Here is a 23,497-nt window from a genome sequence, read left to right as displayed (position 1 = left end):
AATCACCATCTCTCCAATAAGCTCTGTTTAACAGGCCACCTCTGCACCTGTCAGTCAACATGTGCTCCCCTTCCGCCCCTTCACCCCTAGTTTTGGTATTTGGTTACATTTCCATCACTGCACTTGGAGAAACAAGCACCACCCACACCCCACCCTTCCTCTCTCACTGTTATCCTCCTCCATTAAAGTGTGTGTGTGTGTGTGTGTATTTGAGAGGGGGGGGCTGAGGGATTTAGCCAAGGCCGGGAAACCTGAAAGAGCTCGGCATCCCTCGTAAAGCGTCTGACCGGATACGGAGTTTCATATCAGAGGAGTGATGGAGCCAGCTGTTACAGTTTGGAGAACAAAAAAACACACACATAGACTTCTACACACAACCTGTGTGGAGATTGAATGTCCTCGCCAACCTCCACGGCCCTGCGTGATGGCCCGTCAAGGTTTACAACATCCGCTCCTGCAGAGGTGCAGGGGTCACCGCTGCTGTCCCGTCTTATTAGGAGTTTGTTTGTGGATTTGATTTCTTATTTTGCTGCTGTTTGTCGAAGGGATGCATTAAACTGAGAATCTGTGCTGTAAATTGTCACTTGATTCACTAAACCACAACACAAAAAGATGTGTGAATTCATACCCGACTGTGAAAAGTCTCACATTTAGCCACAAGAGCTCGTTCAACTTTATTTAAACCAACAAGTGGGAATTTCTGAAGCCCACGTTCACTTAAAAATATGTTTTACTTCTTGTAATTTAACTTGGATATTTGAGCCGCACTGTGCAGGATGATGAATGTGCACAGTTATTTAATTATTAGACACTTTGTACTTTCGATTTATCACACTGACTCTGGTGAAGGAAGGAGAAAAACTTCACAAAGTCTTTTGTGTTTTTTTTTTAATGTCAAGAGCCAACAATATTTCAGCAGCCCTCTTCTCCCTCTCCTCTCTCCACTGCTGATATCTGCTCATTAAATCGTTCATGTTATTTTGCCCATTCAGAGCGAGGCTGCAGCTCTCATGCCAGAGTCCACAAAGTGAAGAGCGAAATATGCATCTGTAAACAGGAGAGAGTCCCCCAACAGCAATCTGCAGCCGGGCCCCCGGTGCTGGAGCTTCTCTCTACCCGCACGGACAGAGTCGAGTCCCGGCAACAGATCGTGTTCCAGGACCGAGCAGCCGAAACCTCCGGGATGACGGATGACCTCTGGCCTCTCCTCAAAGGTTGGCTGTTGCAAAATAAGAGCCGGAGAGCTGCAGTAATCCTAAAGCAATATTGAACTGAAACTGTACAACCGCCTCAGGGAAACTAGCCCTGCAGTAATAATACACACACTCTCTCAAACACACACACACACGATTGCGCGCTTAAAACGACTTTGATGCTGTTGTAAATAATCTATATTTCAGTCTGAAAAAACTCGCTGTTTAACCTCGTGAACGCTGCAGCACAACAGGTCCTTCTTCTGCTAGAGAGAGAGTTTAGTATTATTTAAAAAAAAAAAAAGATATATGCGCATGAGGGTTTGGATCAGATAGTGATGAGTCAGGCCGTCACTCTGCGGCTTGAAGTGAAGGAAACGCCCACGTGTTCGTCCACAATTAAAACATCTGCACGCGCCTGTTTTTCATATTTGATCTCATCTGTTGGTTCATTTAAAAACCTAAAAACATCCCGAGGTCTCACTTACAGATCTGTTCTGAGTCATCTCTTCTTTCTTTCTTTCTTTCTTTCTTTCTTTCTTCTTTACTCAAACGGAGTTGTTTTTGGCTTCTATGGAACTTAATTTAACGACAGTGAAGATAATCTGAGTTGTGGCCAAAACGTTAAAGAGGGTTTGAATATATTTGAGTGCGCGTGCAGACTGGAGTTTTTCATTCTGTGTCGTCTGAGATATTTTTACAAAATAAAATACCCTCAACCTTTTTTCCCCCCTCATATGTATATAGGAAGAAGAATGAATTGAGTAATTAATTAATTAATTAAGAGCGTTCTGGTGCGTTCACGTACCTCACCGTAAAAACAACGAAGCCACAAGAGAGAACGAGTCCACTTCCAGTAAGTCGATTATTTATATTATTTAGCTAATTGAATCTGTATAAATATGTAAATATGTTGTTTCACGATGTTGGAGCACAAGGAAGTTGATTTAAACTGTTGAAACAGAGTTTTCAACTTTACACCGGTTCACACTTTGATTTATTTTATGCTCTAAGTTGCGTTTAGATTCATGTAAAAGTAAATAAAGTTACTGCAGTTTGTAAAGACAGATTCAATTAATACACGTTAATTAATTAAAATAAAGTTTATATAAATAAAAAACATTACTATAATGGTTACTAATATTCTGTTATTATTGTCATACATTTAAGCCTATGTCTATTATTGTTGTAATTATTAGTAATAATTTGTTATTATTTCCCCAGGCATAATTTTAATAGCCAAGTTTTAATAGTTAGCACGTGCTCAAATATTATAATTAATGACGTAATTAAATCAGGAGCACAGTTATGATTAACTTTGTTTTCCCCTGTTTAACTTTATCATGAATTGAACTGAAGCCTTTGACCTCTCCTCTACCCGCCTCACGTGCACGGTCAGTAGCTTAGTAAAAAAAAAAAAAAAAAATCAAACCTTTAATTTCACAAAGTTTGTTTTAAATCACACCAGACGTATGTTGGTTGTGCCGCTAAGGCCGATGGGAATTTATTTAGGCTAATCCTTTTTTTGCTCATCTTCAGTGTGTCTGTTTAAGACGTATTTAGAAGTTTATTTTTGTTTATTTAATAACTAAAAGAGCTGAAATGTGTCAAAACGTGAGAATAAACCTGCAGGAAAACCTGAACTGAACTTCAACCACGTGCACGAGGCGCGTGTGACATGAGAAACTTGACTTAATTGGAGTTTCTGCCCAATAAGAAGAAACTTTTCCAAACTCTCAGCAGAGCCCCGCGCGCACACTTAACTCTCCCACGGCTGCTGGTAGTGGGAAGAGGGGGAGAGGTGGGGGGATCCGCCCACTCCTCCCTCTGATTGGCCCGCTCCTATCCACCATCGGCTGCATATTTACCCTCCGCCGCTTCCCATTGGCCGCCGCCGCCGTCACTCCGCCGCTCTCCGCTCTATAAGGACCGGAGCTCCGGCGGCCGCGGTAACGAACCTGAGATGAGCCCGGAGCAGCAGCGCGGTGCGTCTGTCGCAGCCCAACGCTTCTCCACACAACTATGATTCAAAATTCCTCCATGACTTCTCATTCCTGGATTTATCATTTTCTTCGATTGTATTTAGAATAGACATTTTGTTCTTGTTTTAGTTTAGTTTAGTTTTTTTTTTATTTTATTTGTAAGTTTTATTTATTTGGACTTCTATTCGAGCATGTGCGTAAATTTGCGAGGATTGCCGAGGTGCCACCGGGAGTGACTCAGGCAATATGTGCCGCTGGGAGATGATTCTCACCCGAGAGGCTTATGGAATATAGCCCGGTGTGTCACAGCCTGCATGCCCTCTGGTCCAGCCCCGTGAAGAAGAAACTAATCCTGCTCAGCATCATGTTTTTAGTCTGGGTCTACATGCTCTACTCCTGCGTGGGCTACTGCTCCACTATGCCAAGTTTGGTGGTGGACAGTTACCGGGGCAAGGAGACCGGCTCGGCGGTGGGCAGGAGGACAGAGAGCAGCAGGACGGAGCTGGTGTCCCGGCTGCTGGCCAAGCCGCAGCCGTGGGAGGATATAGAGAGCGACTACGAGGAGCCGTCCATCAGGACCGCCGCGTCCAGAGACCTGCTCGATAACGAGCCGGACACGGAGCGAGTCGCGGACGAGTGGGACGGGATGCGGGCAGAGCAGCAGAGAGCCGCGGAGCCCAGCGCCATGTCCAGCTTCTCCAACGGCTCCGGGAGCAAGAAGCTGCCGCAGGCGATCATCATCGGGGTGAAGAAAGGTGGGACCCGGGCTCTGCTGGAGTTCCTGCGGGTTCATCCAGACATCAGGGCCGTGGGAGCGGAGCCGCACTTCTTCGACCGCAACTACGAGAACGGACTGGAGCGGTACAGGTAAGAACCAGTTCACTTCACTCAGCTGCGACTGGATGATGTTTGTCCACAGAACTAAATGTGACCCGGGGCAGTTTTCCTTTTATTTTAGTGGCTCATTAAATAGATGGATAAAAACCAACAGGGGCAGGCAGCGCTGTGTGACCTGAACACTCATATGAAATCGATCAGTAAACAGTTAAAATATGTATTTTTATATTTCTTTTTCAGTTTAGTCGTAACTAGAGGATTCTGCAGGTTAGACAGAACCGTGCAAGCGGATTCAGTCCTGACTGGTTCACATGAACACTCAATTTTTTAAAAGTAAAATAAATAAATAAATAACATTTATTTTATCATTTTATATTTTTTGTATTCATTAAGTTTGGAGTTTATTGCAAACGGATCCAAATCCAGCGAGAAGACTTTGGTTGTGACCTTCTGGTTTTGGTCCATTTGCGCCTCAGGCTGTTGGCCAAGACTCATCATGTCTTCTTAATTAAAAGTGATATATAATTTTTCTTTTTTTTTTTAAGGTTTGATTTCAGGCTGATTTTATCTTGTGTGTAATTAAGAAAACGAAAAAAAAAAAACGCACAGTTGACTCGTGTCCCACTGAGGCTGTTTGGAGCTCAGCTCACACTCGCGCTGGCTGCGTTTCTGCGATGCGCAGTGATCTCTATTGGACACAGAGCAACACTGCAGCTCCGCGCTGCTGATGTGTCCTCTGGGTTTTCACTCAACATAACTTACAATTCAGCTGTTTTCTGTTTTTTATTACCACTATTAATGTTTGTGATACATTACATTTCATTTATGATGAGCAGGTTCTTTGCTTTAGATTGCTGCTCTTATTAACCTACTTAGTCTGAACCCCCCACCCCTTACCCACCCGTGACCCTGGAGACACTTTCATACTCAACGACAACGCATTTTCACAAATCCGACTGATCCCAGAAAAGTCTTTAAGGATAAATATTACAGAATATTAAAGGCCTGGTGATTCTTTATCTAGAACCTATTAGTGTTTTCCAGAGCTGAGAGCTTTGAAGGCGTTGGGACCATTCTTATGTCAATGTGCTGTTGAGGCCTATAATCGCCTGTGCTGCAGAGAAAAGGGGGGGTGGAAGAGATCTGCAAGACAAAACCCGCAACAAAACCGTTTAACATCTTCAGAGCTGCACAAACTAACATTATCCTTGTCATTTACAACACAAAGTCCTAATTTAACGAGCAGCAGGACCTAATGACTGCAGATCACTGCGCCCACAGTCTGTTAGCTAATACATCGAAAACTTGGCCAAGTTTTTTTATTTTGAAAATCTCCCAGCTGATTTTTTTTCCTGATAATAACTTGTTTAAACTTTTTTTTTTTTTATTCCTCCTCTCTTTTTTTTTGGTTATCCACAAATAACCAGAGAGATTACGGCTAATAAAGTCACAATTTATTTTTTTAAAGGGTTTTGCAAAATGAAAAAAAACAAAAAACAAAAAAGGACTGTTGGCAGAGTGGAAAAATCAAAACAAACTTATTTGATTTTGTGTTTCTGAGTTTCATGCCGCTGAGATTCACTACAGGCCTTCAGCTTTGAGTTTGTACCAGAGCTGTTATTCAACCCGACTTCCAACACCAGTGTTTCCAGCTCCTCAGGACTGGACGTGGGGGTTGAAATTGTGGAAAAGTTGCTGTCTGCGAGTTCTGAGGCCATGAAATGTAATACGTTTTTCAGCCATGTAAAGAAGCCATGACTCAAGGTTTTTCTGTGGAGATAGAATTGAGGCGTTTACAGTGTCACCGTCTGAGGCTTAAAATCCACTTTAGTCACATTTTCTGTCTTAGTGGTGTCAAGAAAAAGACATAAGACAAAATTTTGGAAAGATTTTTTTTTATCACATGAAGCTTCAGTGAGATATCTGTGCAAAACTCTATTATCTAAACTTTTTGAGTAACTTTTCTGGAGGAGTTGCTGCTGCTGTAAGAAATGTATGTGTGAGAGAAACAGCTGGTGTAAGCAGACGTCCCTGCAGTGGAGGACAGAGACAGAGAGAGAGAGAGAAAAAAACAGTTTTTAGTGCTTCTTTTTCTCAAGTGAGGATGGACAGTGAAAGGAAATCATACTTCATTCACTGCGGATCCTCCAGAGTTTTTTTTTTTCTTCCTCTCCTCCCATCAGGAGCAGATAAAGTTGTGGGGAGGCAACGCTGGAATGCACCAGATAGGCAGAAATCGCATGGCATTGAAATTTATTCCGTGGGAATAAGATGGGATTGCCAGCGAGGGTCGTTTTTTTTTTTTTTTTTTTTTTTACGGAGGCGGTAATGGACAGTTATGTGTGCGAGGTTGAGCAACTCACCTCTCTCTTGTTTGTTCGTTTGCACAATCTCCCTGCCATCCAGTATTGTAGCAGGCTTGCACCATCTTCGCCTCTCCCAGTGGACTCACAGTTAGAGCTGGAATTCCACCAAGTACATGGAGCCATAGAGAAAAGACCCAAAGAGAGAGAGAGGGAGGGAGAGAGAGAGGTAGAGGGAGAGAGAGAGAGGTTTCAAAATGAATGGAAGTGCTGATAACAAGTCTTATTGTGGATTTCTGATGTACTTTGACAGTTTTCATTTGTGCCAAAGACAAACACATGATTCATGCTTTTGACCGAGGGGTCCTTGTATCAGGAGGTACACATTTCCACTGTGAGGTCATGCATGAACTGGCCCCAAGGAACACACACACACACACACACACACACACACATATACATACATAACACACTCGTATAGAAAGAGAGAGTCACAAACAGGAACATTCAGTTCATTATTTCTCAATTTCTATTTGCACCTGTTTGCTGCCGTTATCTGACTCTGATAAGTAGAAAAAAAAGGTGCTTATCTTCAGCACATACATTAATGGCAAATACAAAAGTAAGGAACCAATGCACTGTTTTTAATGGAGCTCAGGGTCATGTGGAGCAACAACCTCAGGCCTGTGGTGCATAGTGTATATATATATATATATACATCTGTAATATATATTTTAAAGTTACGACCATGCAACTTGTGGCAATAAAAGTAATGTAGCAAACATACAATACAAAATGTTTTATGGGGGGAAAGAGGAAATAAATTGCAGAAAAGACAATGTATAAAAAGGAACAAACCACCAAATATGAAGTTGTAAAAACCCCCAAAGAAAACAACAAAATAAATTGTGTCTGAACTTGACAACTTAAAAAAAAAAACACAATACCTTTGGCTTTATATAAGCTGGTCAGTCTTAGTCTATATTTAACCATACATCTACAGAGTTTACATTTTATTTACAGTGTTTGCAGCGCTCACGTTGCTGCAGCTACTTCCAGACCTTCCCCCCTCTCCCCCCACACTGCTCCAGTTCTTCTTGAACGTTTTTATTTACTCCTAACTCTTGTTGACTGCGGCCCTCATCTCGTCCTGTCAGTCTGTGGTGCACGCCGCTCTCTTCATATTCCATTTAGCCCTATTGGCTATGAAGGGGCTTTGATATATAATTACTGTACTGTGGTTTTGCTGTCGTGTCGCGGGCTCTGGTCTTAGCTCGCCTGTCGGGGCCCGGGCTCTGTCGACGCTGCTGCTGCTGCTGGCTCCTCCCTCCTTGGAGCGGCCTTAAGGATCCAAGGAGAAGCTCGGGGGGGGGGCGTGGTGACGATGGTACGAATGTTATGTTGTGTTACGGAGCTGTTGGTGGGTTTTCTAAAGGTTAAATGTTGGTTGGTTGTCTGTTTGGGGGGGGGGTGAACAGACCCACAAAGCTGCTTATAGCAACACACAACTAAAGGACAAGTGGAGCTCCTACAATAATAGTTAATAATGATGATAATAATTCATATTCAGTCAGATTTGAGGCTTATGGAAGTCTGTGCTGTTTGAAAGCTTTTATAAAGGTTAGCCCAGCCCCCCCTGCTTCCAAAACACACACACACACACACTTAGACACACACACACACCCTCCCCTCAGTGGCTGCTCTCGAGCCCCAGCTCCTGGCCTTGTCAGGGGCAGTTCTGGATGGGTGCACGTCCTTTTATCTTATCACCACGGGGGTTGCTCCTATTTCCACGTAGGTGACCCGTCCTCTCTCTGCTGCTGCTGCCGCCACCGACCTCGCCCTCCTTCCTCCCTTCCTCCCTTCCTTCCTTCCTTCCTCTCCTCTCCTCTCAGGCCACCTGGTTCTATACCGGGGCGCCATTTGAAAAGGCATCGGACCGAATGAGGCGTCCGCCGGTGTTACTGGCGTCCTCCACTGTATACGCTTGTGACAGGCTCAGCTGCGAAGTCACAAATAATTTTCATCTCCCCCCGTCACAGAAGAATGACACACTCAGACAGCACAACACAAATGTCGCCATGGTCCGGCTCCTCGGGGACAGTTGGTATTGATCGGTCAGGCCTTATTGGACATAATGTGGAGAGATGGGTTAAGGGCCTCTGGCTGGGGTCAGGCCCACGTCTGCTTGCTGACAGGGTCTGTGTGTTGACCATCTGCAGGGCTACACAAAGCTGCTGGAAGCTACAAGCCCCACTGGGGTTTTAGAGCTGGACACAATAGTGTGACAGGAGAGTTTTTAAAAGCCTGATTTATGTTAATGATTTTTTGTGTGTGTTGTTGTTTAAATCTGCATTGACAGGCTGAAAGTTGAAGCGACTCTTAGTCCTGGAGAGGAGGAGGAGGGCGATGATGTTGAGTTCAGATGATTAGATAGTTTGGCGCTCCGATTGTTTCCTGATTCCTGGAACTCGGCGGCTCCTCGGAGACCGAGCAGCCACGGCCAGCCAACCGTACAGCTGACAGCAGGTTCACATCCTCCCGCTCAAATCCTCAGCTGTAGCGGCCAACATAAAAACACAAGCAGTTTGAAACTGTGCCTCTGTGTTGGCTAAACTTTCCCCTCCCCCCCCCCTCAAAAAAAAAAAAAAAACATCATCCTCAAAATCCCTTTCCCCTATGAACCTCTCCTCTCTCCATTCTCCAGCTGTGCACTCGCTGGTGTGTAAGAATAGTGTCACATGTCACGCTTGGTTCGTCCAGTCCTGGGCGGGGCTCGCTGCAGGCCTCGCTGACCACGAGAGAAGCCTTTGGTCAGCGTAGAGAGGACGGAGGAGGCCCTCTCTCTCTGTGTCTCTCTCTGTGTCTCCCTCTCCCTGCTGCCTAAGCTGGCATGGCCCATCTGAGAATAGAGAGGATCCGGGGGGTGGAGGAACAGTGAAAAGGCGGCTTTCATCCCCAAATTACCACCGGTTAATTGTGAAAGAGGAGACCTGTGAATAGGGGAGTGGCTGCGTAGCACTGTGCTGCACTGTGGCGGCCTGCCTTCACCTCCTCCCCTACTCCCCAACCCCCCACTCTCCCCCCTCTCTTACTCCTCCTGACGGTGTCCAGTTGAACACTCACCCAAAAGAAGACGAAGACAATATGGCTGCCACAGACAGGAACCTCCCGCTGGAGCCCGGGGATAAAAAGCCAACAGAGCTCGACAGGAACTCGCTGTCAAAGATTCACACAAACAGAAACACACGGTCACGCGCATTCATTTCAGAAAGTTAGTCTTTTTACCCCCCCACCCCCTCTCCCTCTAAAGACGAAGCTGTCACAGCTCCACGTCGTCTACAATGAAATTCTTATGGAGGAGTCTGATGGAGCGAGTTGTGTACAAACAATCCCTCTGTGCAACGTGTGAATGAGATCCTTTTTTTCTCTTTTTTTTAACAAGGTGATAATTTGGATGTTGTAACGCGCGTCAGAACAAAACCAGACATCCTCCTCGCCTCCAGAGTTAACGGTCATTCATTCATCGCTGCTAAATAAACACTCCACAACACATTAAAGAGGTTCCCCTGGAGGCGGCGGGGGAAAACAAAACACTCAAATTATAGTTTTGCTAATCGTCGCAGGGGAAACCGGCTCTCGAAAAAAGAGAAGGAAAGGAGAGGCTGCAGAGGAGGAGGAGGAGACGGTGGGAGTGAAGAGGAGAAAGTGAAGTGATGATGGTGAACCTGTAAAGCTTTTCCCAGGTATTAAGTCCCAGGGGCAGCCATTAGGGTGCTGGAGAGTGAGAGTGCCTCTGGGAGAGAGGAGGACACACACTTGAGCACACACACATGCACACACACACTGAGGTCTCCTGAGGTTTCCATTAGCCTGGCAGTAAAAGAGCAGAGCTCATTAGAAGCCCCGAGTTGTCTCCCTGCACCGCGGCTGCTCGACACTAGTCACTCTCTCCATTTAGATGCTGCTCTCTCATAAGAAGCTGTAAGAACACTTCAACTCCCAGACAACCTGGCCAAACTCAATTCAACTCCAATTATTTTCCACCCAGTTGTAGTTTTTTTTTTCTTTCACTCTCTTGTTTAACTGATTGGAGTCTGCAGGCTCTTCTGGAGACTGCAGCACAGTGTGGAGGCTGAGGAACTACAATCAAACTGCTACAGCAGCACAATATCAAACAGCCTGGTAACAAACTTCACTGAGCCGTGGTGTAGAAAAAGTTGGGCTCTGGGTCCAGGGAGATGTGAGGTTTTCACTGTTTTGTCTATTTTCTTACTGTGGAATATGGAAAAAACGATGTGGCACGCACATTTATACATATATGGTTTTTAACTGCGCGTATAATTAGATCCCGGTCAAAATTTTATTCAAAATAAATAAAGATTTTCTACTTGAAATAAGAAATATGGAGGATTTGTGGAGTTTTGGTGCAGTCGTGAGCTCTGGATGTGAACCAAGAAGGAAAAAAAGTGGATATCTTGTGAAATAGAAAAAAAAAACTGTTGAAAAGATTTATGAAAACAAACATCCTCTGAAGTCCTCTGGCTGAGGGCTGACATGTAGCATACTCTGGCTTTTCTCAAATATCTTTTTTTTCAGATGCATATATATATATATATATATATATATATATATATATATATAATTTTTTTTTTTTTTTCGGGGGGTGGCCTGTTCTCCATTTTCTGCCGACTTCCTTCACAAAATAGCTCTGTCTTCCTGGCACCGAGTCGCAGCAGATCTCCTTTCACTTCTCACTGATAGAGATACAGCGAGATGGGGTGAAAACATTTGTCATCGCCCGCCGCAAAAAAAAAAAAAAAAAAAACGGGGCCTCGAGACCAAACTCAGAGCTCCGGTGTCGACTGCTGGCAGAGCTTCGCAGCAGAAACGGTTAAAAAACTGCGCCTGTTGTTCTTAACAGCAATTATCTTGTCTTCGGGGTGCTCGGAGAGATTGTAGGAGACAACATCCAGGCTGCAATCCAAAGAAAACCCAAACGCCGCCCCGAGGATCGCTGCTGCTGCTGCTGCTGCTGCTGCTGCTGCTGCCGCCGCTCTTCCCCATCTCTGAATGCAGCAGGTTAATTGTCGCGACTGGGTGTCATCGTTATTCAGTTTAGCTAATCATACGTTAGCTGGCTGAGGCAGGCCTGTCTGCAGGAATTTGTAAACCATTAACCTGCAGCAACAACAACAGCAGCAGCTGCAGTGTGAGTAATGGCGGTGGTGAGAATGATAGACCCAAACACACAGGAAGATGGTTTTTCTGCTCAAGTGAGTGACACACAGTAGACAGAGAGAGAGAGAGAGAGGAAATCCCCTCTTTCTCCTCTCACACACACACTTTGTAGTTCACCTGTCTTCAAAAAGGTGTGCAGGCAGTTACGGATGACAGCCGATTCAAACAGGATGCAAAGTAGCTCGCTTGCTCCCCCTGCCTCTCTCTATCTCTTTCTATGTAAGTGTGTGTGTGTATGTGTGTGTGTGGGGGGGTGTGCGTGACTGTCTGCGTGCGTCTAGGGAGTGGGGGGTGGTGGCATGTATGTTCTTCTCGAGTCTGTTTCATCTTTTATTCATCTTTGCTGTAGCTAGATCAAGGAGTCATGCGCCTCTTGGTGCATGTCAAGTGTCAGGAAATCAGTCAGAATTGCTGATTCTGCCTGCACACCCACACAACAACACCATGAAATGCTCACACACACACTAACACACACACACACACACAAGTCAAGCCGTCACCTGTAGCCCCCTCATTGTTGTTTGTTGTGTGTGTTTTCTTCCCCCCCTCTATCCTTTTCACAGTTCATGGGTTTATTTGGTCCGAGCTGCAGCCACTCACACCCCGATACTGATGGAGAGCTGGAATGTGTGGCTCCAGCTCCGGGCTAACACCTTCTGCAAACGCCCAGAGCAAACACACTGATTAGTGAGGATTACTAGCGCTAAACAAATTCTGGGGTAATATCGCCAAGTGGTGGATTTTCAATGTGTGTGTGTGTGTGTGTTGGTTTGTTTGGGAGTGAGTATAGCCTCCTCCGATGGCTGTGTGCATGGCGGTGTCCGGTTGACTCATGTTGTATCGCGTGTCAAACAAAGCGGTGAGATTGTTGTGTTAAGTGTTACCGAAAACGATGGGATCTTTCACCTCTTCAAAAGCCACAAAAATGAAGTCGGGTGTGGGGAGGTGGGGGGGAGGTGGGGGGGGGGGCATCTTTGAAAGCCTGAAGAGAAGTGAAAAGAAAAGAAAGGAGGAAAAAAAACAAAAAAGAAACACTTCTCCAGGCATGCTGTTGCACATTCATGAGAGGAAGGGAGGAGGCGTTCCCTCACTTTCTACCCTCCACCATCCCTTTCACCAACTCGCCCTCTGTTTTATTTATACCACATGGTGGGCTCCCTCGCTTCACTGCGGGAGTTATTAACACTCGGTATAATTCCAGGCAGTCGTCGATGGCCACAGGCCGATATGGGTTCCTTCCTGGGCCTCTTGTCTCCGCCGCATTCCTGTTGCTGTTTTTCCAAAAAGGTGCCAAACAAGCAACAGATACACTGAAAACCAGATTGTCCCAGCAGGACAGAGGAGACAGTTACTTATTGAATTGAATGGTTTACTTTTTTGCCCGTCACGCCTCTGCGATGCTGCCCATCACCAGGCGACCGCAATCATAGAAGCAGTTGAATGTCTCGGCCTCGGTTGAGCATTTTCAGGACCTAACAGAGAAGAGAGGGGAGGTGGTGGTGGTGGTGGTGGTGGTGGGGGGCTGTGGCCAGGAGTAATATGTTGCTGGGGTGTCTGACATGTAGTCCATGACATTATATGTGGTGGTTATTTCTCTATTTATTTATTCTACTTTACTAGTGTCTGATGTTGCTTCCAAAACCCAGACTGGGCATGAGCCCGAAACCAATCTGGAGGCTCTTTTGACCACAAGGCCCGACTCCTCTTTCTCCCCCCTACTCTCTCTCTGTTTGTCTGTCTGTCTGTCTGTCTCTTCCTCCCTCTTTCACTCACTCATTCTCCTACACACACACACACTACAGGCTGTGATAGATGCCTCCTCTTCTCTCTCTCTGGGTAAAGCATGACTCCCTGATTCCAGGGAAAGATGATGAATGGACGTGTTGCGTCGGTCGGGGTGGTGGTGTGGTGGAGGGGGGGGGGGGGGGGGGGTTAACTGTTTTGTTTACGGGGAGGGTCAGTACATTCCCAGGCTGCTCTGACATAGTGCAAACGTCTTGATGGAGTTAAGGGTCTGGGATTGCCGCATTTGTCAAGCGGACCGGAGTTCGGGTGTCAAAGTGTCACGGAGGGAAGACGCAGAGGCTTCCACCAGTTCGGCCGTTCCACCCAGTACATGGAGCTCTGGAGAGGCTTAAAATGGTTTATACTCTGACCCTTTGTCCATTTTCCTTAGACTTCCTTCCTTCCTCTTGATAACGATCTTATGTTATAATGTGTGCTTTTATTTTTGACCCTTTACATCAAGCAGGGGCTGCTCACAATCCTGTGTCAGCATCTGCTGTGACCAGTTGATTAGAGAAAAGTTTGTTCCGCACTTCTTCTTTCCTATTCGGTCTATCAGCACACAAACCCATGATTCTATTCATATCTCAACACCCAGACATGGGAACCTTCAGTCAAGGCCGCCGTATGTATCTCATCCTAAAAAAATCAAGCTTTTACATTTGCGTTTGTTCATCTCTTTAGAGAAAGAGGATCTACAGCGATTGGGTCCCTTCTAATCCCCAGCTGTACATAGTATCGGTGCGGGTGAAGATCATCAGATATGCACCAGAAATCCAATACAGGTATCAGAGATATGGCTGCACTGATCAGCAGCCGCTCATCTGATCGGAGCCAAATTCTGTCTCTCTGTCCTGGCTCTGCATTATTCACAAGGACGCTCAGTCATACGGTGCTGTCAAAAACACTAATTTAGATGGTGACACTGACCTGGGAACTGTGGCAAACAATACACAGGCTGCAGGATCTTTAACAAAAAGGAAAGAAAAGAATCCTTAATAGGGACCGGCCAAGAAGTTAGGCAGCATGCCATGTCACGGCACATGTGAAACAGAGATGTAGTAGATGTGTTCATACTGACAACGACAGGGAGGATTCGGCTCTCCTCTCTCTATCTGTATGATACGCACCGTCCCATCCGGGGCCTCTCCATCCAGGTTCTGAGTGTGTGATACTAGGACACCCTGCATTATTAATCCTTTTAGCAGACAGATGATTCTGAGGGGCTTCCACTCAGCCACCTTCCTGAGTTTCCAGTGACACCATTATTCAGTGAAGCCTGTTAATTTGAAACCTCAGGCATGGGAGGTGCACTGACAGTTGACTCTGATCGGGGCTGATGAGGCTGCGGCATCACTTAGGGCTCATCATGCGGTCAAAGTTTCTTGGAATTAGGTTTCAAGCACGGGGTGTGAAAGATATAGACCCACTCGTGCAGATGTGGAATGCAATGCGCAAAAAGCGGAGAGATATACGATGCAGATGCGCGCGGAAACCTTTCAGCGTGCGCTCCTGGAAGATCTCACTTGTAAGGAGGGATCTCTGGCTCTTCTCAGCCAGGAAATGAACTGTCAAAAAGCTCTAAGTGGCCACATACTAACACCTGGACTCTGATCCAAGTGCTTGAAAAAGAGAGACCAGATGAAGCTTCTGTGTAGCTGCAGCCGGAGCGCCTCTCCACTTTTGCTCTCTGCACGTCGAGAGTGGCCCGGGCCCCGGACTAGCGCCATAAACCATCTTCTTTATTCTTTTTAATTTACAGCCAAAGCCATGCTCTGTGGTTAAATATAATGTCAGCCTCCAGGCACAGTGGAGTATATTTCAAAATGTCTGGCTTCTGTATGTGCTTAAATGCTACTTTGAAAACATTCAGAGAGCCAGAAGAAGCGGCATTCCCCTCCTCCCTTTAGTAGTAGCCTTACCGTGTGTGTGTTTGTGTGTGTGTTTGTGATTGTCTTGCATGTCTGTGACATAAATATGTTGGATTTCAAAGCATGTGGTCTTGTCCCACTGTGAGCTGAGGACTTTCAAACACTGCTTTATTTAACAGTGACTCATCCATGGATTTATGCGGTGACTCGCCCAGATCTTGCGTGCGTTGTATGCCATCCCTGTCAAAATAATAGTATCACATCTCACGCGTTATTGTATATACCTAGTATAGCAGTGGTTCCCAACCTTTTTTGGCTTGTGACCCCCTTTTGACATCACAAATTTCTGGCAAGCCCATGACCATGTGCAGTCACGTGATCGCGGCCATCAATCAAGATGCACCAGCTCAGATATTTTTATATGCTACATTTTATTTAAACTCAATTTATATTTGAGAAAGTGAAAGTATAGAATACAGTTGTTTAGGATTGTGTGGGGTGTTTTTAATCACAATTTAAAAAAGAATAATATTAGTAAAAAAAAAAAAAATCAATTACTAGACATTTCAGGCGACCCCATTTGAATTCCAGGTGACCCCATGTGGGGTCCCGACCCCAAGGTTGAAAAACACTGTAGTATAGTATATAATGCGTGCATTTTGTTTGAATTTGCACATCACACTCAAACGTTTGAAGGAACAAAATCCAGGACACGTTCAACAGCTCCGAACGAACAAGTGGCGCTCGAGATCCTTATCACTCGGCATGGAATAAAGATGCTTCTTTGTACCTCCCCCCCTCAAAAAAATGCTTCCGCGTCCAACACGTCGGTTCATGTGAAGGGCGACGGCTAAGAGGCCCTTGGGAAAGAAAGGCAGCCTTTCTTCGCTCATTTGCTCCCTCTCCTCATTTCCACTTGTGAAGTGTCACTTTGCCATCGGACCTTGAGGCCTGATTGCCGGGAGGGGTCAGGGGAACTTTTTTTTTTGGGGTGCAGGCAGGGGATCAATGGGAAAGAGAAGAGGGTGAGGAGGTGGAGTGGAGACAGAAATGGAGACACTCAGGATTTCAGCGAGGAGCATTGAGTTGTTGATAACAAATGTCTGCAGGCTTTCCCACAAGGGCCGATTTGTTTGATTTTCTCCCCTTAGGTTTATCCAGACAGGTTAATTCATCCTCTACTTAGAGCTACTTAGTGTCTGTTGTTGTTTCAGGTGGCGTTACCTCCCGTGGGTGAGATAACACTCGCTCCAGCCGTAGAAACCAGACATGTGTCGCTTTAAAAGCCCATGAGGGTGAAGTGACGCCCTCCCACTTCGACGGTGGATACGAACTGCCCTCTGATTTGTCTATATTCAAATAAACAAATCCTAATTTGGGATTCAAATGCTTTCAACTCGCAGACATGTGAGACAATTGCAAACCTTTTGTATCAAATAGAAAAATCGACAGACGCTTGCCAAATAGCTTTTTTTTTTCTCCTCACCCTTTTGTCTATGAGCGAACCAGTCATTTTGTCAGGGATGCTGTGACAGGGACGGCTCGGTGGCAGCCCGTTATCATCGAATCAAACGTGACAGGAGGGGAGGCAGAGGCATCAGACAGAAATAACCCTTTTCCTGCCTGCCATTTATCTCCAGCAGGATGAGGGCTCTTTAAAACACAGGCCAAAGGGCCACTCCGCCGGCCCCCGTTTGATGCTGTCATGTGACAAGGGCTTCTGCTTTGTGTCTTATCGCTGTTTTTGGCATGTCTTTCAACTTGGAAATATTCTCAATGGACAAAAGGTGCAGGGAGTCAGTGAAGGGGGGGTGGAGAAAAAAAGTCGACACATGCATAATGTGAAAGTTGGAGCGAGCCAGGAAGGACTTCATATTTCATACCCAGGTCAGGTCAGTTATTTACAGTTTTTAGTGTCACTTCCTCACAATAGAAGTCAGCGGAGTCCTGGGTATCTCTGGGGGGACAGGGTGATGTTTGCAGGGGCAATTTTTGGCACACGTTCTCCTCAAGAGCCCTCCAAAAGGCTTCTCTCACTTGAGGCTGAGAGGGGAAGGAGAAGTGGTTCACTCAGCCCCTCGATAAGCAGCCCACTCCCCCCCCCTCCATCCTCCTCCACCACCCACCACCCCCATCCCCGCCCTTCTGCCCTGACCACTGCCCTGCTCACCCCTCTGCTCGGGGACAATGGCTCACTTTCAAAGAAAAGCAGGAAAAAAGAGGAGCGCCGTGTCACAGAATTGCCTGTTTGCTGACGGAATCTTTACAAGCAGCACCTCATAAATCAAAAAAGAGCATAATAGGCATTGTTTCTCCAAGAGCTACTTGTCCCACTAAAACTCCCCTCCTCTCCTCTCTTTTCTCTCTTCCTGCCTTTTTTTTTTTTAAAACCTCTTTAGCCAAAAGAGGAGGCAAAGTCAGAGGTGGACAATTTTTATTAGAGGTCGGGCCTCCTCTTGTGGATTTGGCGCTTTTTTTAAAAAAGGGGTTTCCTCACCACTTTCCTTCTTTCTCCCTCGCTGTCCAACCATCCCCTTGTTTTATGCTCCTGCGACCCCCAACACATGATTTTTTTTTTTTTAAAGAAGGATTCCCTGAGCTTGGGATCAGCATAATCTATCACTATGCACATTGTAACTCAGGCCTCCCTCCCTATCTCCATGCTCCATTGTCATGTTGAAATCGGATTAGATGGGAAGCCATTTGCCTCTCCTGTGTTGGCTCCGGACTCTTTGTGTATGTTAGCATAGGGAATGACAAAAAAGCTTGCAGGCAGTATCGCCATTGTGCATCGAGTAAAATGACAAATGGCGAGCAGTTTAAGTCGAGCGTGTGTTTGGTTTATATTCCTTGAAGACATTCAAGGGCTGCTGTATAAACAGTTTTAAATTATGGCAGAGAATTTTTTTATATGTGCGTGTGGACATAATGTGCTGTTTGCATTTATATCTCCAGAAATGAGTTAGCTGGCGGAAAAGATCTGTCATGCTCCTGCATAAAACCACAAGCTGTATCTGTTTTGATTTTAAAAAGGCTATTAATGAGGTTTTGGAAACAGCCTTTCTTTGCCCACGTCTACTCCATTCAAGCCACTGATGTGTCAGCAATCAAGAAGATATTATCATAATTAGATCACTGGCACTGCATTAGGATTACACAAATCTGCCAACACCATTTCCATAAGGCATTTTATTGGTTACCTGATGTTGGGCATCTCCCCCCACCCCCCCCTCACCATCCCTCTCTCTCTCGCACACACAAATATGTGCATTGATGGAGGGCTGCTGTTACATGAATTAGCCATGAGCTAGATGGACGTGAACTAGATTCCAGCTTTTAGAGCATATTTCTGAGCAATAGCTTGAAGCTCAGGGGAAGAATGGAGCATTACAGACTCCAGAGTGTACAGAATGTGTTCGACATTGTAGCGTGGACGTCTTCTACCTTTCTTGGCTTGTAAATACCCTTTGTAGGATTACAGTATCTGAATGGGATCCACTACAATGGCACCGTCTACACAATGGTGTATCAGTGTTCTCGTCTTAACAACAAAGGCGAGGTTCAGGGTACAAGAGTCTGTCTTATCTGTGAGAGTGCGTTCACCCTGATAGACCAGGTTATCTCTCCCCTTCCTTTGTTTTTTCCGCCTTTTTTATTGCTTTAAGCTGATAATGTTGCTGTTTTTGGTCGCCGGAGCTCCACTTGAGATTTTCCGTCTGAACAGTTCTGGCTGTTGAAGGCACCACAACATAATCTTGCGCCCTTCCCATCTTACATCGCATCACACAGTGACAGGATAGTTTTCTTCCTGGTGCACGGGTGCAAATAGAGGGAAAGGTGATCCAGGTCCCTAACCGCTCTTATCGCCTCCACCATAATCTAGATTCTGCGGTCGGCCACCAATTCTGAAACCTAACCCTGACAGAGCCAGAGCACATTTTGCTTAAAAAAAATGGTTTGTTCTCAGGTTCTTCTTGATTATATGTCTGCTTGTAACATATCTGCGTAAGGTCCATCAGCCAGCCCTTCACCCAAAACCAAACTGGCTCTTGTCAAGAAACAGATTCCCTTTCTGAAACAAGCCTCCTCATCTTTCAGCGCTGGAGCTCGGTTGGGTGTTGGGGGGTGGGGCACCGTGGCACAACTCCGCCTGAGTCAGCAAGGCAGACTCAGTGTTTTTTTTTTCTTTTCTTTTCTTTTTCTTTTGCTGTGACGGTATAAAGAGGGAGGCAGATTTTTTGATTAAGCCCTGACCACTCCAGCGGTGAGATTTGTGGAAAGATGAGCTCTCGGGGATCCAATAACAGAATTCACACATGCTGAGAGCTAAGTCACAAAAAAATGCATCGTAAGGTCGAATCGAAATGGTCCACAATGAAAATTATTCAGGGTTAACAGCGGAGGTTAGCTGCAAATAGAATAGGAGGGATTTAGGAGCCTTAGCTGACGTGGGAAAACCAGGTCCTGATCCCTAATATGGTTAAATTCAGGGTTGGTCATGTTAAAAAAATTCCTGTAAATGTTTCCCTGCTTGATTATGTAGTAAATAAGGCTTTCTGTTTTCTGTCAGAGGTGAGATATCTTATGAGTGAGTGGGTCTGTTGATATTGGAGAGCTGCCTGCACTAATAGCTTTTTGAGCCCTATAATAAGGCTAAACACAGTCAGTGATTACAGAACACAGTACACTCCATCAGCTTGATTACATTATGTAAGACCTTGCTCCACCTTACCCTTCTCTTAACCTTTTGTTTCCTGTCCTCTCTCTTTTTTTTCTCCTTCAGGGAGCTGATGCCTAAGACCCTGGAGGGCCAGATCACCATGGAGAAAACGCCCAGCTACTTTGTGACCAGAGAGGCTCCGGCCCGGATCTCCGCCATGTCCCGGGACACCAAGCTGATCGTGGTGGTGAGGGACCCCGTCACCAGGGCGATCTCAGACTACACGCAGACTCTGTCGAAGAAGCCCGACATTCCCTCTTTCGAGAGCCTCACCTTCAAAAACAGGACTACGGGGCTCATCGACACCTCGTGGAGCGCCATCCAGATCGGCATCTACGCCAAGCACCTGGACAACTGGCTGCAGTACTTCCCCATGGACCAGATCCTGTTTGTGAGCGGCGAGCGGCTGATCAGCGACCCGGCCGGAGAGCTGGGCCGCGTGCAGGACTTCCTGGGCCTCAAGAGGATCATCACAGACAAACACTTTTACTTCAACCAGACCAAGGGTTTCCCGTGCCTCAAGAAGGCCGAGGGCAGCAGCAAGCCCCACTGCCTGGGCAAAACCAAAGGGAGGACCCATCCCAACATTGACCCTGAGGTGGTGCAGAGGCTACGGGACTTCTACCGGCCCTTCAACATGAAGTTCTACCAGATGACAGGACATAACTTTGGTTGGGATTGATGTGAAAATTATGAGAGACATTTTTTTTTTCTTTTCGTTAATTTGTTGAGAAGTTATTTTTTTTTCCTCTGTAATTCAATGGCAAGATGTGGAGATATTGCTATATATATGTAAAATGTACAGAAATCTATTTTATAATAATTTATTTTTATTTCTAAGCAATTAATTCACTAAGCTGCCTAACCATATTTGTACATAACATCTGGCCCACATGTTAGCTTTTTTTTTTATTTTTTATTTTAAACATTCCTCATTTTAATTTTGAATTCTCTCCCTCCTCCCGCGTGGTCCTGTAAACTCAGTGGATTTATCGGTGCTTCATTATGCAGATAATCAGCGATAAGTGAAGTGAAGAACTGAGGTGGAACGTGCAGAAGCACCACATTACGGGTACAGAGTGCTCACAGAGAAGTGGAGAACACCTATCCATGTGCATCCTCATGTCTACATGCATCACCACCTTTTACCCTCATCGTCTTTTAAACCCTGTTGTTCTGAGTGTGATTCTTCTAAAAACAGTGTTTCACTAAAACACAGACCTTCCACTTTTTCTTTTTTTTTTTCCAACCATGCAATTTTCCTACAATAAGCTGCAGAGCTTGTGTCCCTTTCCACTCAATAACAGGTAGATCAATAGGCCTAATTGATCCTCATTGTGTCACTCATGCTTAAAGTATACAGCTGCCCTTTCATTCTCAGTGCTCCTGCTGCCTGCTCTAATGAATGACCCATCCATCAAATGGTAAATCCTATCCCGGACCACATAGAGGCCCATGTTAACATTATGCTAATTGGGTAAAGGTAACTAGGAGATCGATCGGGTCTCCGCTCTCTTACTCCCCATTAGAAGCAGTGTTGGCTCAGAGCCAGGCTCTTGCCCCATCCACTCAGTTCAAAGGTCACGCAAAGTCTCAATCAAATTTTCCTTGAGCGGCATTTGATTTGTTGTTGCGGAGAGCAGAGCAAGGAGCAGCCGTGGGTTCAGGGCGGGGGTATGTGCCTTTTTTTTCTTTTTCCACCGTGAGATGGGAAATCTTTGCGTGAGGTAGCGGAGGCATATCTGTCAGAAATCGAGCATAAAGATAGAAGAGATGACAGACAAACAACAACTTGGCTTCACCTCACTGAAATAGCACCTTCCTTCAAACAGAAGTCCACCAGGCCCCCGTCTTAGATCCCAGACTATAGAGATCAAAGGAGGAGGAAAAGGTTTTTTTTGTGAAGCACTCTCAGCACAGCAAGAATCGCCTCAGGCAGGGTTTCATTGTCTAACCTCTGTAGTGTCATCAGAAAACCTCATGTGCCATCGTCCATGGCCTATATACTTTATGCCTTATTCATCCTTGTTATCCTCACGTCGCGTCTCTACACAACAGATCTCAACTCTCAACTTGTTGCCAAAAAAGAAAGAAAACCTTTGGGTTGATATCATGTTTCACCCATCACCACTCCACTCCACCCCACCTCCCTCCACCTCCTCCCCTGCCATTGCTTCTTGTTTTTGTCTTTCTGCTTGAATTCTTGATATGCAAGAGGGAGAAAATGCGTAGTTATCACTCTTTGATGTGCCGCCCCGTCTCATTGCAGCGGGTGGCCGTGCTATTTTAAAAGGGGCACAGGGAGACGACCATGTTATTCTGTGCTACGCTATGCATGCTCAATGTGGTGGCCATTATGAAAATGCAGGGATAATGGGAAGGGATTATTATTAGCGTCCAGAGGAGGGCTTCATGTGTTTAAGCGAAGCCCAGACTGAATGTACACAACCTACCCTCACATCGAAAAGTCCCTCAAATCAGTTTTTAAGGTCAGATTGTCACTCAGCTTTAGTTGAAGTTAAACTTGATTGTCCTTCTTTCCTTTTTGAAGTTAAGGAAATGTTGTGCCTCTTTAACTCTCCTCTCCAACACAGTTAGCCTGCTTCTGTCATTAAAAACAGATAATGACCTTAATTCAGTTTTCTTTTATTTTCCAGTTGAAACCAGCTGCCTGGTTTAGCCTCAAACCAATGGTAGCAGGGGAGATGGAGGCTTCTTACACTGTATTTTTTATTTTGTAGTGCTTTACTTTCACTCTGCCTGAGCTACATTTCTCCTCGTGAGGATTTTAAGCCTTCATCTCCCCTTCTCTCATTAGTGCAATGTTTGATTATATAAAAGAAAAGCATTTATGGTGACCTTCTTTGCAAGCTCTTGCATTGTAAAAGAAAAGTCTGACATCTTCCCTGTAACTGATGGAGTACTGCATTTGAAATATGGTCAAGTTCATGTCATTGAGGGAATATCTGAAAGAAAAAAGAAAAAAAAAACAAAGGAAAAAAAAAACTTGCACTCATGGGTTTACTCCATGTGGCTGCATCGGTTATGGTTGAGTTTTATTCAACCTGTTTTGAGATCTAAAATGTTTAGAAATGTTTGTCTTACCCACATATAATATGTATTTAGACTAGCAGATCTGTATGTACAAAAATAAAAAAGACATGTAAATCAAGTATTTTGTGGTATGTACATCAAAGGAATTAATTTTACACAGTGCAAAAGCAAAAATGGAACAGATGTTTCTAGATGATTAAATACTGAACATTCATAATATTTCTTTGTATGAAGAAATGAATAAAAAAGTATATATTTTACCAAAACCTTTTTGTGTCTGACTTTTATTTGCTTGATTCTCTTGTGGGGTCTGATATGGCCAATTAAATTACACACTTAAATGTAAGCATTTCTTCATGAATGCCATTACAGGGTATAAACTTGTCATGAAAGCTATAAAAAAAAGGCATTACTGTAGGCTACTTTTATTGAGTTAGGATAAATAAATAAGGGAGTTTGATTAGGCTAAATACATTTTGTAGACTTCTTTCTACTCCTTTTTGCACATGTA

The 23,497-nt window shown here is 45.1% G+C and overlaps 1 protein-coding gene across 1 annotated transcript; it reads left to right on the top strand.

The window, feature by feature from the left end:
- Nucleotides 1-3,141: 3,141 nt before the first annotated feature.
- hs3st3b1b (heparan sulfate (glucosamine) 3-O-sulfotransferase 3B1b) lies at nt 3,142-23,252 on the top strand. The gene is made up of 2 exons (XM_085762109.1): nt 3,142-4,042; nt 19,996-23,252. The coding sequence occupies exons 1-2, from the start codon at nt 3,459-3,461 to the stop codon at nt 20,612-20,614; spliced, it is 1,203 nt and encodes a 400-aa protein (XP_085618235.1). The 5' UTR covers nt 3,142-3,458; the 3' UTR covers nt 20,615-23,252.
- Nucleotides 23,253-23,497: the final 245 nt, after the last annotated feature.

Source organism: Trachurus japonicus, chromosome 19, assembly GCF_045865225.1.
Source record: "Trachurus japonicus isolate A0001 chromosome 19, Traja_1.0".
NCBI classification, from domain to species: Eukaryota; Metazoa; Chordata; class Actinopteri; order Carangiformes; family Carangidae; genus Trachurus; species Trachurus japonicus.
The sequence above is the reverse complement of the archived record's forward strand: the minus strand, read 5'-3'. Positions and strand labels throughout refer to the sequence as shown.

Excerpts from the sequence above, each read along its gene's own strand:
- hs3st3b1b (XM_085762109.1), top strand. The coding sequence starts at position 3,459 with ATGGAATATAGCCCGGTGTGTCACAGCCTGCATGCCCTCTGGTCCAGC. Across the intron at positions 4,043-19,995 it reads AACGGACTGGAGCGGTACAG|GGAGCTGATGCCTAAGACCC; the intron begins GTAAGAACCAGT and ends TTTCTCCTTCAG.